General features: G+C 39.9%; 1 protein-coding gene across 1 annotated transcript; it reads right to left on the reverse strand.

Annotated features, from left to right (window-relative positions):
* Positions 1 to 9580: 9580 nt before the first annotated feature.
* LOC110470043 (stromelysin-1-like) lies at positions 9581 to 16361 on the reverse strand. The gene is made up of 10 exons (XM_077790865.1): positions 16254 to 16361; positions 15264 to 15505; positions 15026 to 15174; positions 14585 to 14710; positions 13907 to 14068; positions 13630 to 13786; positions 12704 to 12837; positions 12074 to 12233; positions 10740 to 10840; positions 9581 to 9681 (listed from the first exon to the last, which is right to left on the reverse strand). The coding sequence occupies exons 1-10, from the start codon at positions 16359 to 16361 to the stop codon at positions 9581 to 9583; spliced, it is 1440 nt and encodes a 479-aa protein (XP_077646991.1).
* Positions 16362 to 16575: the final 214 nt, after the last annotated feature.

A 16575-nucleotide genomic window follows, 5' to 3' on the forward strand; every position in this document is an offset into this window, starting at 1 on the left:
AGTTTGACTGTTCCTGCTAGAACTCATGCCTCAGTAGTTTTGTTATTACTTTACTGGCAACACCAAAAGTGAAATATAGAATATTCAGATGACTTTTGAGTAAATAAGTTCCTCATAATTTTAACACATTTTCTAGCTGATAGGAAAAACTTTCTCCTAAAACCTCTGCAAAATGGCACATCTTTAGTTTCCATCCATATTCTGTGAATTGCAAATATAGTTATCACTCAGAATACTTCATGTTTCCCTTAGATATGCACTGAAAAAATACTTACCTCTACAAGCTGTAGGGTTTTTCTTTCATCTTCTGCTTCTGGAGCCACAGGAAATGCAGAGGAGATAGCCACATATAGTGACAGGAGAATTGCAAAGGTCTTCATCCTCATCTAAGGTTGTGTGCCTCAGTTTCACTCTTGAGCTACTGAGCAACACTTCTCAGCTGTGTTTATATAGCTGATAGTAAATCACTGACAGCCTGACTCATGCTGTATAATATCCTCTGATTAGTAAAAATGATGCACAACAGTTTCATCATCAGGTAGTGACGCAAGGTGTTTAACTAATATTACTATCCTCATTTTGCCCAAGTCTTCTGGTTTGGCTAATTTTATAGCATGCTTAACAAATAAGGAAATGTTTTTCAGGTAAAATGTTGAGTTACATTTCATACGGCTTTTTTGAATCATGAATTTAGACTATTTATGGCACCAGGTTTTGACAAACTGGAGAAATAATGAGAAATAAGATTTAAGAGCAACATAATAAATTGCGTGATAATTAATCAAATTATGCTACATATGATTTTATCTTTAGCATACTATATAATATTATGTAGCAAAACATAATATCAAAATAAAAGACTATCATCTAACAGTTATCTACCAGTTCTATCTAAAACAATCTTACGATAGTAAAAGTGAGTGCTAAAATGATTAAACAGTTTTTCCCGATATTAACAATTTTGGTCATCATACTGGCATGTGTAATCTAGGTTCCCATTTGTATAGTAAGTATCATTTCTACTCTTTCCAGCAAGGATAAGGTCTCTGCTGTAATAGTGTGTTTTGATTCAGGCAGAGTGAGATTATGAGAGGAAAAGACATCATGAAAGACAATAGGAATTTTCATCAGTGTGGAAGAAGAAGATTAAAGTAACCATTTTTTAACATGTGATCATTATTTCATGGAAGGAAGAGTGAGATGAGCCATGATAAAAGCTGGTAAATATAAGGAAGCTTTTTAACAAAATTTAGCAGCCTCCAGTCTCCAAGACCCTAATGTGGTCTTAAACAACAGTGATTAAGTTTAGACTGGGATTCAGCTGCCTTAACATTAGTGTTACCTGAAATTCTCTAGGGAATCACAAATTATCTGCATTTGCCCTGGAATGATGCAGGTCTCCATAGCTTGTGTGCCATGGCAGCCAGCCCTGGGTGGATGTCTGAAATACAGACAAATTAATAATCCCGTGAAATCTGCTTTAAGTGTTTTGTTGTGTTGATATCTGTAATTTATTTGGGTCTCCAAGTTCCCATTTTGGACAATGAATTCTAGAGTGATTCAACTGACCACATTACATGGACTTCTAAATGAGAAGAATTTCTCTTATGACATTGACTGTATTGGCCAGGTCCTTAGCAGTGATATGAGAAGTTCAAATAACCTGGACAGTGTAGACCCCTAAACTGAGGGAAACATTTCTAACTGCAAGCATCAGAGTAATTGGCCTGAAGGGATTGTGTGTTTGCTAACACTGCAGGCTGTCAGGTACAGGCTGAATATCTTTCAGGATGGTTTTGATGTTTCTGTCCTTATTGGAAGTAAAGACCTTCCCTGTAAACCTTAAATGAGAAACAGTAAATGTTAGTGTGAGAGGGAGAAATACAAATAAATGTCATTATTTCAATTATACTGGGAGATTCTTTACTTGCTTTCCCAAATATGAAAAAGAATCTATTTAATATGAGATGTACATGAGAGTGCATACTCACTGTAGTGTATCAGCCCCTAATTACATCTAGATTCAGCAGAGCTTACATTGCTCCTGGGAAAAGTATTTTCCAAGGCAGACAGTGGAAGGACTAGAAAATCCTGGACTTCAGCACTAGCTGTGGGAGCTCTGTGCATTTGAGGAGTGAAAAATTTTAAGCAGCATCAGGAAGAGGAAACAGAAGCAGTGTCATGCCCCTGTCTTGGGAATTTCCATGGTGTTGGGCTACAAAGTCATCTCCCATTTCACCATCTGCACTGACTTCCTACTGCATGTTCTTCAGAACCCCCTTCGAGCTCCCTTGAAGCCACACAAGGGAAGGACAAGTTTCAGTCATCTGTTTTGCCATGGTGTGTCAGCTAGCACAGCACCACCTTCTCCTTCTCAAGCACTTGCCTTCTGACAAAGGCTCAAATCCCAACAGAAGGAGACCAAGGAGACCAAATGCCAAAAAACTGAGACCTCATCAGAGGAGAAAGTCTCATGAGAGTTGTTACTGAGTGACAATTAATGTCTGCACAGTTCCTATTTTTTCTCACAGGACCATTGTGTTGCACCTACATTTGACTGGCACTGCTTGGCCTCTCACTAAACTGCATTTCCAATTATTTTCCTATGTGAGTGGCTCTATCTTTTCTGGGGCATCTCAGTGAGGGCCTCTGGGGTGGGGCTGGGCCTGGAGGCCCCTCTGTCAGTGGTGGTGTGACTGGAAAGACACCAGAGTGCACACAAGTCCTTTGGGTACATATGCACATGTATATGTACCTGCTGGGATACAAGCACAGCCTCACTGCTGGACCTGGGGTCAGGGAGCTGCAGCAGCCTCAGTATGTCAGGGTACCAGATCTGGACAACTCCAAACACACTGTCCCTGCTTGGAGTTTGTTTAAAATCATAGAAATTTAGAATCATAGAATGGTTTGGATTGGAAGAAACCTTAATGGTCATCTAGTTCCAACCCCTTTACCATAGGTAGGAATACCTTCCACTAGACCAGGTTACTCAAAGCTCCATCCAACCTGGTCTTGGACACTTCCAGGGATGGGACATCCACAACTTCTGTGGCAACTGTTCCAGGGCCTTACCACACTCCAAGTAAAGAACCTCTTCCCAAGATTTAACCTAAATCTCTTGTATTTTAATCTGGAAACCGCTTGCCCTTGTCCTTTCACTACCTACCCCTGTAAAAAGACCCTAAACCTCTTTAAGTACTCTTAAGTACTGGAAGTCCACTATAATATGTTCCTTCTCTTCCCAGCTTTCTCAGTCTGTCTTCATAGCAGAGCTCTTCCAGAGGTGCTTACATGGAAAATCTCCATGCAATCCAAGAGATGGAGGCTTTACACTTACCTATCCTCAACAGCTCTTCAGAGGCAGCTCTTGTCTGGACCAAAATGATCAGTGCCTCACTCACCCTGAATTACCCTGCTAGATCTGGTACCCATTTACTAAGCTACTGCTAAGGAAGAGGAGGTGGCACAGATGTTAAGCCAATGCTTTAAAGGGTTTTTCCAGTGTACACTCAAGCAGTACAGATTTGTGTCTCCCTGTATTAGCAATAATCCCGCTTTATTTTTACACTTCCTCTTCCACAAAACTATGCCCTTGCTCCTTGTGTTGAGACAAGAGACTGCAAAAATGTCCCTTTTCTAGGTACTCCACTGACTGCTCCTCACTCTCAAGGTCTTCACAGGAATGTAAGAACTGCCAGAGGTCTACCCAGCATTATTTCCCTTTTCAGCATTAACTAAAAAAGATATTTCAGTAGAGGCATTAAGAAGAGACATTTCCCCAGAATAATTTCCCAGCCCTGAACAATTTTCTGTCTCAGTGATATTGATTTACTTTGTACCTCACTTACCTAGGGCTTGGATTTCACTCTTGAAGCTATTTCTCCTTTCCCCTAGCTATCTCTGGTAACATGTTCTAATGACTTCCACCCACACCCCTGACTGAATAATGCAAAAATAAAGTCACAGTGTGAATCATTGTGGGGTTTCCCTAAATCAAGTCTCTCACTACAAAATTACTGTAGAAAAGGGAACATTGATTGGTAGTTATGTAATTTTAATGTTACAAAAATCCAAACATAATTCTAAGAATTGTTTATTGTTACAATTTGTCACAATGATGTTAGCAAGTGCTTTCTCAATCGCAGGTTGCACTACAAAATAATCATCATTCCCACAGGAAGTTTTTTCTGCCCATTCTGTGCTCTTATATATATCCTTATCTTCTAACATCTTTCCAATCTATTTTGAAACAACAAAATAAAAATCTTTCTGCAGTATTATCCTGAAACAAGCTATTTTCTTTGGAGGATGTCACTTTTCACGTGAAGTCCAGTGTGTCAAAATGTAAGTCGTGCCACTGTGTAGCAATATTCTACTGATTGCCAGATATTTGCTTGAAGTTAGAGGGTTCCTGAGGAATGAACCAAGTACATTTTAATACTGAGATGAAACAGCCAAAGGCAAGCGTCCAAATCAGTTGTCTTGAAGTTTGCACAAGCTCATGGCTTCACATCACCTAGTGTTAAACACTTCCTTGATAGAATGCTGTTGGTACTGCTCCAAGAGAATGATCAGTCACTCGGTTTACAAACCAGGGTGCAGTGCTGGGCAGTGTTAGGAGCACAGTTCTATAGTTCAAATCACTCGGAAGTCCAAAGGCCACTGTGATAGGGCTCAGGATGACAGGTGCTGAATCAGTTCTAAATAACCTATTGTAGAAAAGCCATTCAGTGTGACCAGTCCCACAGTGGAACAGCACCTGTGTTACACCTCAGTGACTGACACAGTCTCAGACATGGCATCATCAATGACTTCAGTAAAAGGAGAAGGGAAAGAGTGCCACTTTCCATGCCAAGCACCTGTTTCCTCAAGACTGGAAAATCAAATTACATTCTTCATCTTTGCAATTGGGCTGTTACCTGGGATGGGAATCTGGTCTGCTGTGCCCAAGTCTTGATTTCCCTGATGGCAGATAGGCCTTGGGATCCTCTGCAGAGCCAGCATTACTGGCATTAACCTGAAGCCCTTTGCCTGTAGACTAAGTGGTTATCATGAAAGCTGTGCAGATGAAAGACTTGTCCCGAAAGAGGCAGCAAGATGAAATCAATGTGTCCACACTGATCTACAAATGAAATCTGCATATTTCTGCATATTTGGGGTTCTGCACCATTTGGGACATACTGGAACTCCTATAAGTCCACATCCCCCCAGCTGGATACATGGCACAAATGCCAAAACGCTCCACGAGGCAGCTACTGCTTGTGAACCTGCAAAGGTAGTTTTCCTCCTGGCAGTCAGATGGAAATTCAGAGGCTGCCAGAGAATAATCTGGAAACAAAGTCTGCTCCTTGGCAGTTTTAGTATTTTCTCTATAGTATCAATGGCACCTAAGACATGCATTGTTGCAGCTCTGGGTTGTCTTAAACACTTCTGAACCCTCTGCTTCTGCTACTGAGAAAGCTTTTTTTCCCCCACAGCTTTTCCATTAACCAAACCAAACATCTCACTAGAACAAGTTATTGCAGACAATATTTAAATGGACTAATTTTAATCTTACTCTGCTCTGCCAGGACTTATCAGTTACCTTTGTCTGGTTTACTGAGGTGGTAAACTCTCTGCTCTTAGTCTGCGTGTTTAAGTCACTACACAATGTCTTTCAGTTCTGGTCAGCACCTCGTTTGATCATATATTTGTAATCCTGCCAAGAAAAATATCAAAGGTCATTTGTCCCTTCTAGGTGGGATGAATGTATGAAACTGAAGAAAAACAATAAATAGCAAGAAAATGAACTTGCAAGCCAAACAGTTTTTCCCCTTAGTTAGATAGTGTTGGGACATCCATGTTGGACCTTCTTAATTGTGTCTGATGGTTGTGCTATGGAGTCCTTGAAAAGCAAAAGGCAAATATATACATTCAGATGTAGGCAAAATACCCTCCAAGACAAGTGGGTGGAAACTCTAACAAATAAGATCAGTATATGTAAAACACAGAAGAAAACAGAGAAATTCTTGTGATCTGAATTCGAGAGTGACGTTTCTTGTGAGAGATGCTTTTGTCTTCACGCAATTTTTTATGCAAATAGGGTAGAAATTGGCTAGAACATGGAAAATCTGATGTGTTTAGAAGATTGAGAAAACTATAATTGGATTGCTTGGACAAAGTGTACCACAGACAAAGAATGTATTTAACTCTGAGCCTAGGTCTCAAACTGTATTTTAGAAGAGCACAGGATATTGAATACATGTCAATCACCTTCAGTTCAAAAGCCTGTTTTCACTCAAATGGTCAGGCTGTCTTGTTAGTGATATGGGAGATTTTTAAAGTAAGAATTGTGGAGAAAAAATTATATCAATATATGACACTAAACCAGCTAAACTATATTAAGACAGATAGTACTCAAGTCAGCTAGGTTCTACTTCTACCACAGATCTAAGACTTCATATTCACAATTGGTATGACTATCTGTGTGCACAGAAATAGATAAAGAAAGAGCTCCAACTAATCAGAAATAATTCAAAAACCCCCAAAGAAGAACTAGTTGGATAAATATGTGACAGCCAGAAAACTAGAAAGCAATAATGAAAGGTCTAGGACCAGCCAGCTTTGTTCTGAGAGCTATAATATCATCTGAAAGACAATATTTCCAAAAGAAAGTTGGATAGATCAGCACTGGAAGAGATTATCCCATTTTAAAGAACATGGTCTCATGCTGATATCCACAATGGAAGTGATGTGCAAAGCACAGACACCACAGAAGAACATTAGCAGTAGGAACAACAAAAGAAAACTATTCAAAGCAGAAGAGTTAGAAACTTCTTGAAGAAGCCAAAACAAGTAAATGAACAAAAACTAAAACCAAATAAAGAAAAACACCCCAACCCAAAAAAAAAAAACCAACAAAAAACAACCAAACAAACACTATAAAGTGTGAGCCGAGATGTTCATGCATCTTTTTAACTTTCATTGTTGTAGCTGAGACCATGGACTGATTAAAACTTGCAGCTGCAAGACCAATCAAAAAGCCACACCAGACACATGAAGGAAATACAGAATTAGAAAACAGGAACAGTACAATGAGTCTAATAAGAAATAAATAAACAGCACAGAAATATTTTCTGATCAATTCAATAGAAACTTTCAAGTTACAAGGCTTGAACCTACTTCTCTGACCTCAGCAATATCAGACACTGACCAGAGCTACTAACTAATTTCCTTTTTTTGAGGTGTTGTGATTAAAATTAATCATTTACCTTTAGTTCTGCTTGGACAGCAAAGCCTTGTTTGCCACCTTTACAGCAGGTGTGGCAGCAGTATTTGTCTTCCAAGTCTGACAATGCCAGTATACATTTTTGACCCTAATAAAATTCAGATAAAGATTCCTCAGTCACTGGAGTGCCCCACTTGAGTAGCCCTGCTACCAGGGGTTTTAAAAATGCATCAGAAAAAAGGTTGCATAAAGTGTGTAGAAATATCTCATTGCAATCTTGTAGTACAATTTTATGCATAAATAGAATACAATCACCTTGTCCTAATAGGACTGGAGATAATGGGCACAAACTGAAACATGGGAGGGTCCCTCTCAACATCAGGAAACACTTATTTTACTGTGAGAGTGAGAGAATGTTGTCACAGGTTGCCCAGTGAGGTGGTGGAGTCTCTCCTTTGTGTAAAAGCAGCATCCCCAAAAGCCATCTAGAGACTCAGTAGCCCACTCTAGGTGGCCTTGAACAGAGAGGGTTGAACATGATAAAATCTGGTGGCCCAACTAACCTCAGTCATTCGGTGATTCTGTGATTCATGGAGAAGCAGGATCAAATAGAATAATTATTTTTTCTCAGTAGTTAACCTTTTTGGAGGGATGTTGTTTTATGAGGAAGGGACATGGGGTGTTGGGAGAGATATTTTTACATGCCTGAAAGAGAGGATACCTTCTCTAATACCTTAGATCTTACTAGCTGTCCATGTGAATAACTGTGGGCCTCAAGCAATATGTGGCTTCAGCATCAGGTAGATTATGTCTGTAGTATTGAGCTGGCAGCTGGTTCAGGTCTGCCCCCTGGGCCCAGAGAGCCATGAGACTGGCCACAGAGACCATGACAGAAAGAAACCATGGAGCGCTTGGGCAAATACGAACAGGAGTCGTGGTACCACCCCATTTCTCACCTCCCTCTGATGAGAACTTCTCTCCCACGGTGAAGCACCAATATGGAAATACCAACACAGTGTGGAGACCCTCAGGAGCTGCTGTGAGACACACAGCCCTCCCAGGAGAGCAGCTGGCCTTGCACCTCCCGTATCCCCAGGAGCATTCATGCCCTGTAGTTTGCAGACATGCTACAGCTGCTGGCATTCGGCTCTCTTAAGCTCCTTAGCAGCCAGTCCAGCTTGAACCTCACCCAAGCTCACACAGAAAGATCTCATTCACACACAAGGAATGATTTACTGAGAAGACAGGATCAAACATGCAGGGCATGGCTAAAGAAGCAGCTGACTACAGTCTGTTTGCACAGAACCAATCCCTCTTATGCACTTATCCCCTATTTTCCCTTTCCTCCCAAATCTATCTTGATCCTCTAATTTCCTTGCCTTTCTTCTTTCTAGTAACCAACTTACAATAAATTTTGAGCATTTCCATAGTCCCCTTTGAGCATGACAAAATAAATTGTAGGAAAAGTGCAAATACTCTTACCCGGGATACTGATCCTTGTCAGCCCCGACCCCTAAGGTGAGGTGATGGGAACCTTCTCACTGACACATGACGGGGGTCCCCCTGCCAGTGGGCACTTCCCAGGGAAAACTGGAGAGAACAGAGTCAGGTCAGTGGTGCCTGGGTTTTCCCTACATGCCAGTGTGCCCCTCTGCTCCTATGTCTGTGGAAATGAGCATTTGCTCACAGAATGGGTAAGGTTGGGAGGGACAACAGTAGGGTCATCTTCTCCAACCTCCGTGAGAGCACACTGTGCAGGAAATTGCATATATCAATGAATAGTTTAGGGTAGAATTCGTCACACTTAAATTAAGCCTTGTATAATCAGTTGTCCAACATAAACTGCCTCTCCAGTCATTGTAAGAAAAGAACTTCTACCTCTCAACACCCCTCATGCTGGGAGGGATTGCTCTCTGGAACTCCTATATGTCTCACTGTAACTATGAGCACTAAGTCTTCTTGCTTAGCTTTGAAATATCTAAAACAGGTTGAAAGTAATCCTAGCTTTAGGAAGAGAGATGCTCTTCCTCATGAACTCCTGGCTCCAGGCAGGGCTCTGTGTAGGGTGTTGTATGGCAAGAAGAGTGAAAAGAAGATGTCAGAAATAATAATCACAATCACAATTTTGTATCAAAAGTAGAAACTGTGTTGTTTTTTGGTAAGCTAGCCAGGCTCATGTTAACTACATATGTATGCGCACATCGATATGTTAAATACTGTTCTGTTATTTAAAGAAACACAGGTTATGCAGGGACTGATACCTGCTGACTGGTGCTGAAGTACCTTTACATTTTACATAGTTATAAAGGAAAAGCTTTTCTATCACAAGAACAGTACATTCTTTCCAACACCATTACAGATTTCATTTTATTAGCATGGAAACCAGAAGTTTGTCTTCAGGAAGCGTGTAACTCTCTTCTTATTAAGGTCAAACTCAAATTGCTTTCTTCCACTGAAGAAATAAAGGAAGTCTAGAAAAAAAAAAAACAAACAATAAAAACCCATACCAGATGAATTATGATATTGCAGATATAATGGTTAGTACACTTTAACAACATCCTCAAAGAGCTCAAAGCAACCTTTGGATATAATTATGCTGCCAACAGCATCTACTCCCAGGTGTAACCTCTGCAACACATGGCCCAGCAGCATGGAGACACACTCCACAGCAAACCAGCCATGCACGCGCTGCATCATGTACTTGATGAGCCCCACAAGGTCAGTCTGCAAAGGATGTATCCTGTGCATTTCTTTAGTTTAAAATATCTACTCTTACACTCCAGCTGTGCTGCACCCCCTCAGCAGGCTGCATTTCTAGCCACCTGTGGTTAGGTATTACACAGACCAGTGTGGCACAGAGCACAGCAAGGTGTGAGCAGGATGTTTGATGGGTGCTGCCAGATACCGTGCAGGGAAGGAGAGGTCCAGCCTGGGCTAGTCATGTCCACACTGCCCTCTTGGCAGTGGAGTGTCTCAGCACTGTGTGTGAGACTCATTTAGGATGAAGAAGTAAGATTTGCTATGAAACAATTAACTTGCAAGGGTTTGGATGAGCAGCAGATGAGAAGCAAGGAGGCAACTGGGAAGCTGCGACATGTGGCAGTGTGAATGTATCCTCAAGTCTAGTCCAGCATTTCCATGTCTAAGTAACACTCACCCTCCTGCAGGAGAAGCTGGTGCTGACTGTTTTATGTCAGAGGGACAGGCTGTGAGTGGTACACCTTTCGTTACTGAGATGTCACTGTGTGGAGTGTTGAACTTCATGGTGTGATGTGCACATCAGCATGAATACAGACACATCTCTCCCTTAGAGCTGGCCTTTCCAGATGTGCAGCTGTCACCAAAGGTGACATCACCATTTTTCAAGGGGGTAAAGTGAAGCATGGGAGTGTTATGTGACTGCTTCAGGGTCCTGTTGGTCATCCTATGGGTTCTGAGCAGCATGTAGAAGTGCCTGTATCTCCCTAAGCACTGTCCACCCTATCCCATTGAGCATTTCTTATAGATTTTAGCAAGAATAGTTACTCACTTTCTTGTTGAAAAACAGCATCGATCTTCCCATTGATTCCTGGAAAGGCATCTCTTATCAGTAATGACTTCCTATCCATAAACTGACTTCTTTCATCATAACTGAGAAAAATGATGAACAAACAGAAGTCAGTGAAACTTGCAAACAACTCATGATTAATTCCTCTCAGCTCATTATCTTCTACCTATCAACAGCTAACCAAATTCCTTGAAGATTTTCAGTGCCATTTGGTAGTGTAGAAAGAGACACAATTGGCCATAAATTTGTTATCACTTTATTAGCTGCAATGGATGAATTGGTTCTCTTTACTCCACCTAAGAATACCTAATATTGCAACTATCACCATGAATCTGTTTTTTATTTTTCTAAGAGACCATGCCTAAAGGTGTGATATATAATATATTATAAAAAGATTTCTTTCACATTATATTTCTGTAAGAAAGGTTTATCAGGAAAAATCTGGGCTTTTTCTGAAGTTGTAAGGTATTTTAAGTCAATTTACTTAAGTTATATACAGCAAGCTATTACATTTTTGGTGAAATGTGGTTCATCTATCAGTGCTGGAATAAGAAGGCTTGTAAAAGCTTTTGCCTTCTATAATTTCCTTAACAGGAGATTTAATGATCAAACTCTTAATCATTCAAGTTACGAGAGTTTGACCTAAAATGGGGAAGTCTGATCTTCTGCTTAAAGTACAGATATGTGGCTGAATAATTCTCTAGAGTGATTCTCTAGAGTGATCTTTGTATATACAATTGTTTGGACATTGTGGTGGAAGGTAAAAGAAGTTTTGTTGTTAATCTAAAATAATTCAGGTTGTTTACTGCTTCCATTACAGGAGCACCTTCTTTGGCTGTATGTCCTGTAAGACAAACTTGATCAGTAGGGATGGGATTGAAAAGAAAAGAATAATAACCATGCACAGCACATAATTCTTTGCAGTACATGGTATTTATCAGCAACTTTATGGAACTTTCTGTTAGTAACTGGAAAGTGGGTGACATTCTCCTTTGTACTCCACAGGAACTTATTTGGTATGTGAATAGTGAACTTCTGCCTGATTTCCTGAGATGATTTGTGGAATTGTACAATGACATTTTAACCAAGACAGCTAAATGAAAACAAACAAACAAATAAACAAATGAACTGTTAAATTAACTAAAAGGAAAACTAAAAGCACTGCTCTACCTCCTTTCAAATATTTTTCTACAGGCAGTTGTGACACTGAAAGAGATCACCCAAAGTGTCTGACTAATGCATCCTAAATCATGACAGGATATTGATTATGTGATTATGTTTGCTTCCATTTAGAAAAGTACCAGAGGAAATATTACCTCCAAAATTTGTCTGCTATGAAGTAATATGTTGTCCCCTCAATTCCATTATGAAAAGCAGCATCAATTTTGGAAACATCCTTTGAAAAGCCCAGGTTGTAGAGGTTTTGGGGGTATCCAGGAAGTATGGTATCTCCTCTCACAACCCAGAATTCATTCCCTATTAACAAAAGTTGGTAACATGTTGTGAGAATCTTCTTCTGAAAATGGCACAATCTTTTCATGAAAACTGATGGTTACTTGAAACTGAAAATAGCTCTAGAGACAAAAAAGAAAAAAACAAAAGCAATAGTTCTCCACATTACTTTTTCTGAAAACTGAAATTTCAGTCTTTCTTCATATTAATACTAGTATCATTCTTAAATTCAATGGAAAATTTACCAGAAGAAAAAATAATGAAATTTATTTTGGCAGGGAAAATTTTCAATGTGGATATTAAAAAATAAGATATGTGTTCTTTTACTTGGACAATAATTTTATTATTTCTGTGATTGAAACACACCAATTTATTGGACTAAATCCAAGATTGCAGAATCCTACAGAAAGAACTTAAGTGTTTTTGAAGCCAGATGCAAACTCTCTAGGCTACTGGGGAAGACAACACGGGAAAATAAAAAGACAACATTTTACCTTTAAAAATGACCATTTCATCTTTTTCAGCAATTTCATATGCAGCATCAACACCAGGTGGCAGCCGTGGCCAGAATGAAGATATCAACTCAAAATCAGCTGTTCTGACTGCTGGATGTTTGCGCCAAATATGCCTTGTGTAAGTACAGAACAGGTTTTAAATAAAATTGGATGTTCACACTCACTAATGCATGAAACCACATGATGAAACCAGGGCAATTTTTATCTGATCAAATCCAGCTATGTGCCTGAGTTAGTCACACTACATTCCCTGTAAACTTAATGTAAAGACTGTTATTTCCAGGGTGGGATAGCTCTCTTCTTGATGTAGACATCTAAAATAGGTCAGATGAACTGTTTTGTCAAAACATTTATTTCCCCTTATGCAGAAGTGGAGCTTAGAAAGACCTGTTTCACAAGGCTGATACGTGGTAAGACTTGGGTAACAAAACCCCAATTTTCCTTTGCTTTTATTCATATACTAAATCCTCACTACAGGGGCTCTTCAAGCAGGTGTTTTATCAGGGCTGGTAAGCCCTCAGGTCTCTCAAAGCAAGGACAGCAAAGAGGCTCTGAAGTGTCCCAGAGTTTGTGATGTGTTTTGCCAAAGCTGAACTCTCCCAAATGCTGAACATTTGATACTTGCTTATAGCCTGAAGTGAAAACAGCACATGTTTGCAGAGGAGTCATTTTCTCCCACTCTATTTATAGCATCCCCTGTTCCAAAGGTCATCCTCCTCCTTATACTTATCTCTCTTCATTTCTCCACCACCATCTTTGTTTTTATTTTCCATCTTTTTTTCTGATTCCTTGTCTTGTCTTCCTGTCTGAAATGGCTGATATTCTAATTAAAGTTATACTTCTGTGCTGTGGGGCATAATTTAAAAAGTGGCACTCAGGTATTTTACTTTCAGAAGCTGACTTACTTGTCTTTAAAGAACATTATTTCTCCACGGAAACTGGTGACAGCATCAAACGTCAAATTAGAGCTGCAGCTATTTGGCAATGCAGGATCTTTTGACTCAGCTGGGTCTTTTATCCCAGTAGATTCTGTTTGATCATTGTTTGTGTTGGGAGATGATCCTAAAAGAAGCAGTTTATGGAAGAAATTATAGTGTGGACTCATTGACGTATGTCCAGTACAGAAAGGTATCTGAAGTCATTGAAATTACAGGCAGAAGTTGATGAAAAATTTTGAATTACCATAGAGGTACTGTATGCCAGTAATATCATCTTGATTAAGAAGGAGTACTGATGGGTCAAATTTCCTGTAAACTGGATACATCAGAGCATTGGGGTCTTTGGAATGGGAAAGTCCCAGTGAATGACCAAACTCATGCGCAGCAACATAAAATAGGTTCGTGCCTGAAAACATCAAACAAAACACATAACAGGAGAGCTGTCTTTGTATTTGTCCTGAAAAACATGAAGAGCATAAGGTAGGGCAGAAGCTTTCAAAACTGCTTGCCCAAGCAAACAAACTTATTGTGGGAAATTTGGTTGGAGATGAAATTCTGGTCAGAAGTAAAAATAATGGAATCATTATAGGGGAAATAGTGTGTAGATCCTGCAGAACTCAATGTAGAAGAAGGATCCTGGGCCAGTGCAAGTGAGGTAACTGTGGAGGAAGAGGTTTGAGGAGTGGGAAAAAGTGGGCCACCCTTACAAATAAAGCTCCCCCCAGTGCATGGCAGAAGCTGAGCTGGGGCCTTAACTTCTTAAAACAGAGATTCAGAGGCTTTTTATAACTATGCAAACCATATGCTCCTTCAAATCAGTGGCAATTTAAACACTTCTTAAGAAAGAGAGGAGACAGACACTGCACCCTTGATTCCATGTGCAATTTGCTTCAGGAAGGGCTTGGAGAACTGAATTACCTACCTTCTGTGCTTTTGGTCCATGTTTCATCCTCATCAAAGTGAGCATCTCCACCAAAGTCCTTGCCAGGTGCATAGGCATGGGCCAGGGAGCCTCCTGGGCCATCAAAGGGGATGAAGTCATTGTGACCTGAGGAGCAAACCCCAAACACAGCTGACTAAGGTGCACACATTGAGCAGCACACAGCAGGTATAGACTCAGTGAACTACTGGCAGCTCCCTAAATTTTCTTCCTCTTCCTCTTCATCTGCCTCTATGCCCTCCCCCAAAGCCTGTCAAGAGTTGTAACCATAGCACCTTGAGCAAGGGCTGTATTTTTCTGTCTGCTTGTTCAACTGGACATTGATCTCCACATGTGCTATGTGCAGGAGAAATCATTCCAGGTGAGCTGCTCCATGTAGGCAGTAACTTGGCAATAACTCCTAATGGTCACATAGAGATTTACCTCTGGCTGCGAAGGAGATCATTATGTCTGCATCTCCTCTGTCCTTCTTGATGAATCTTAGCGGGGTCACTCTGCTCCAGACACGTAACGCTTTCTCGATCGCTGCGTTGACATCTGCTGGACGCAGGTCTGGTGTGTAGTTTACTATCCTTTGAAATACAGGAGAGAACAAGTTGTGTTGTTGCCACTCACCCTGTACTTCACACTGTCTTGACATGAAGAATTCCATTGTGATTACCTGTATGTCAGGACATGTTTTGTCCATTTTGGCTCTCCTGCAAAGGTGGAGAACCCAGCTACATCAGGGACTCCGCAGCGGTGTTTCTGTACCAAATCCAAAGTGCCAGAATCCAATTTTCCTGTCACCTCCAGTCCAAAGAATTCCTGCATTTCTTTTAGTTTTTGGGTCATTGCATTATTACTTTTCCAAACAAAAGGTTCTCCATCTTTCTTAAAGCCATAATAATTTTCCAGGTAATTCTAATGGAAAAAACCCAAACAAACCCAAAGCTTAGAACAATCAATGATGTTTGCTTTTGAAGCTTTTAAGACATTGAATTAACACCAGTCAGTCATGTATTCTTTGCTACTTATCTTTCTGTTTTATGGCAGCATGGATAATAGTTTGTTAAAGCCTGCATGAATATTTTTCTCTTAATGGTAGCTTTTTTCCATTGTATTATCATTATAAACATTTTGTAGTTATCAAAATACATTTAAAATTAGCATTTGTTTAATAGATTATTTTCTGATAGTGTGTCCTTCACTTACCCTGCCCCCAAGGTTACCTGGAATCCTTTAAAGGAAGCAATTTGAAATACATAACTGAATATAAATTTTCAGTAGTTGTATCCTGTTTCCCCACATTTTAGACAGTATTAGTTCAGGAAAATATACTAAACTTACCTCATGAGGAGATATGTTTCATAATATCACAAGTCATATAAATAACCACATTTTTACCTGAACTACAAACCAACCCCTGACACAGAAATTTAATTATTTGTAAAACTAACACAGAAGAATTCATCATCGAATTTAATTGGTCACTAAAAAAAAGTAAAATAACATGGTGCTAAAGTAGTCTTTCTCACCACACACCTATTTTGAGAAATATTCAATCAGTTATTTATTCTACTTGCTTTTTGGCTGCTCGATACCAGTTACACAGACTGCCATGGATGTGCAACAGTACCTAAACATCTCCCCAGAGCTCTGCCTTCCTCACCTGGATAAGCTGCAAGCCTTCTTCCTTTGTCTGCCTTCTATTTGCAGGAAAAGCACAAGAAAGTGCTGCACATGATAATAGGAGAAATGGGAGATTTCCCACTTTCATTTCCACTAGCCTTCATGGAAGTCTTTTTTGTAGTCTGCCACACACCTGGTTCACCTTTATATAGTGTTTTTTTTTGCTTTATAAAGCTTTCCAATCCCTGACTCATTGATTCTCACAATGTCTAGTTAGCAACAGAACATGCAAAACAAGAGTTTTACCATAAAACAGATCAGTGCTGTCTTTCATCCGGTTCCACCCTTGTGCAGGTTTTGCA

Source organism: Lonchura striata, chromosome 2 (genome assembly GCF_046129695.1).
Source record: "Lonchura striata isolate bLonStr1 chromosome 2, bLonStr1.mat, whole genome shotgun sequence".
In the NCBI taxonomy this organism is placed as follows: Eukaryota; Metazoa; Chordata; class Aves; order Passeriformes; family Estrildidae; genus Lonchura; species Lonchura striata.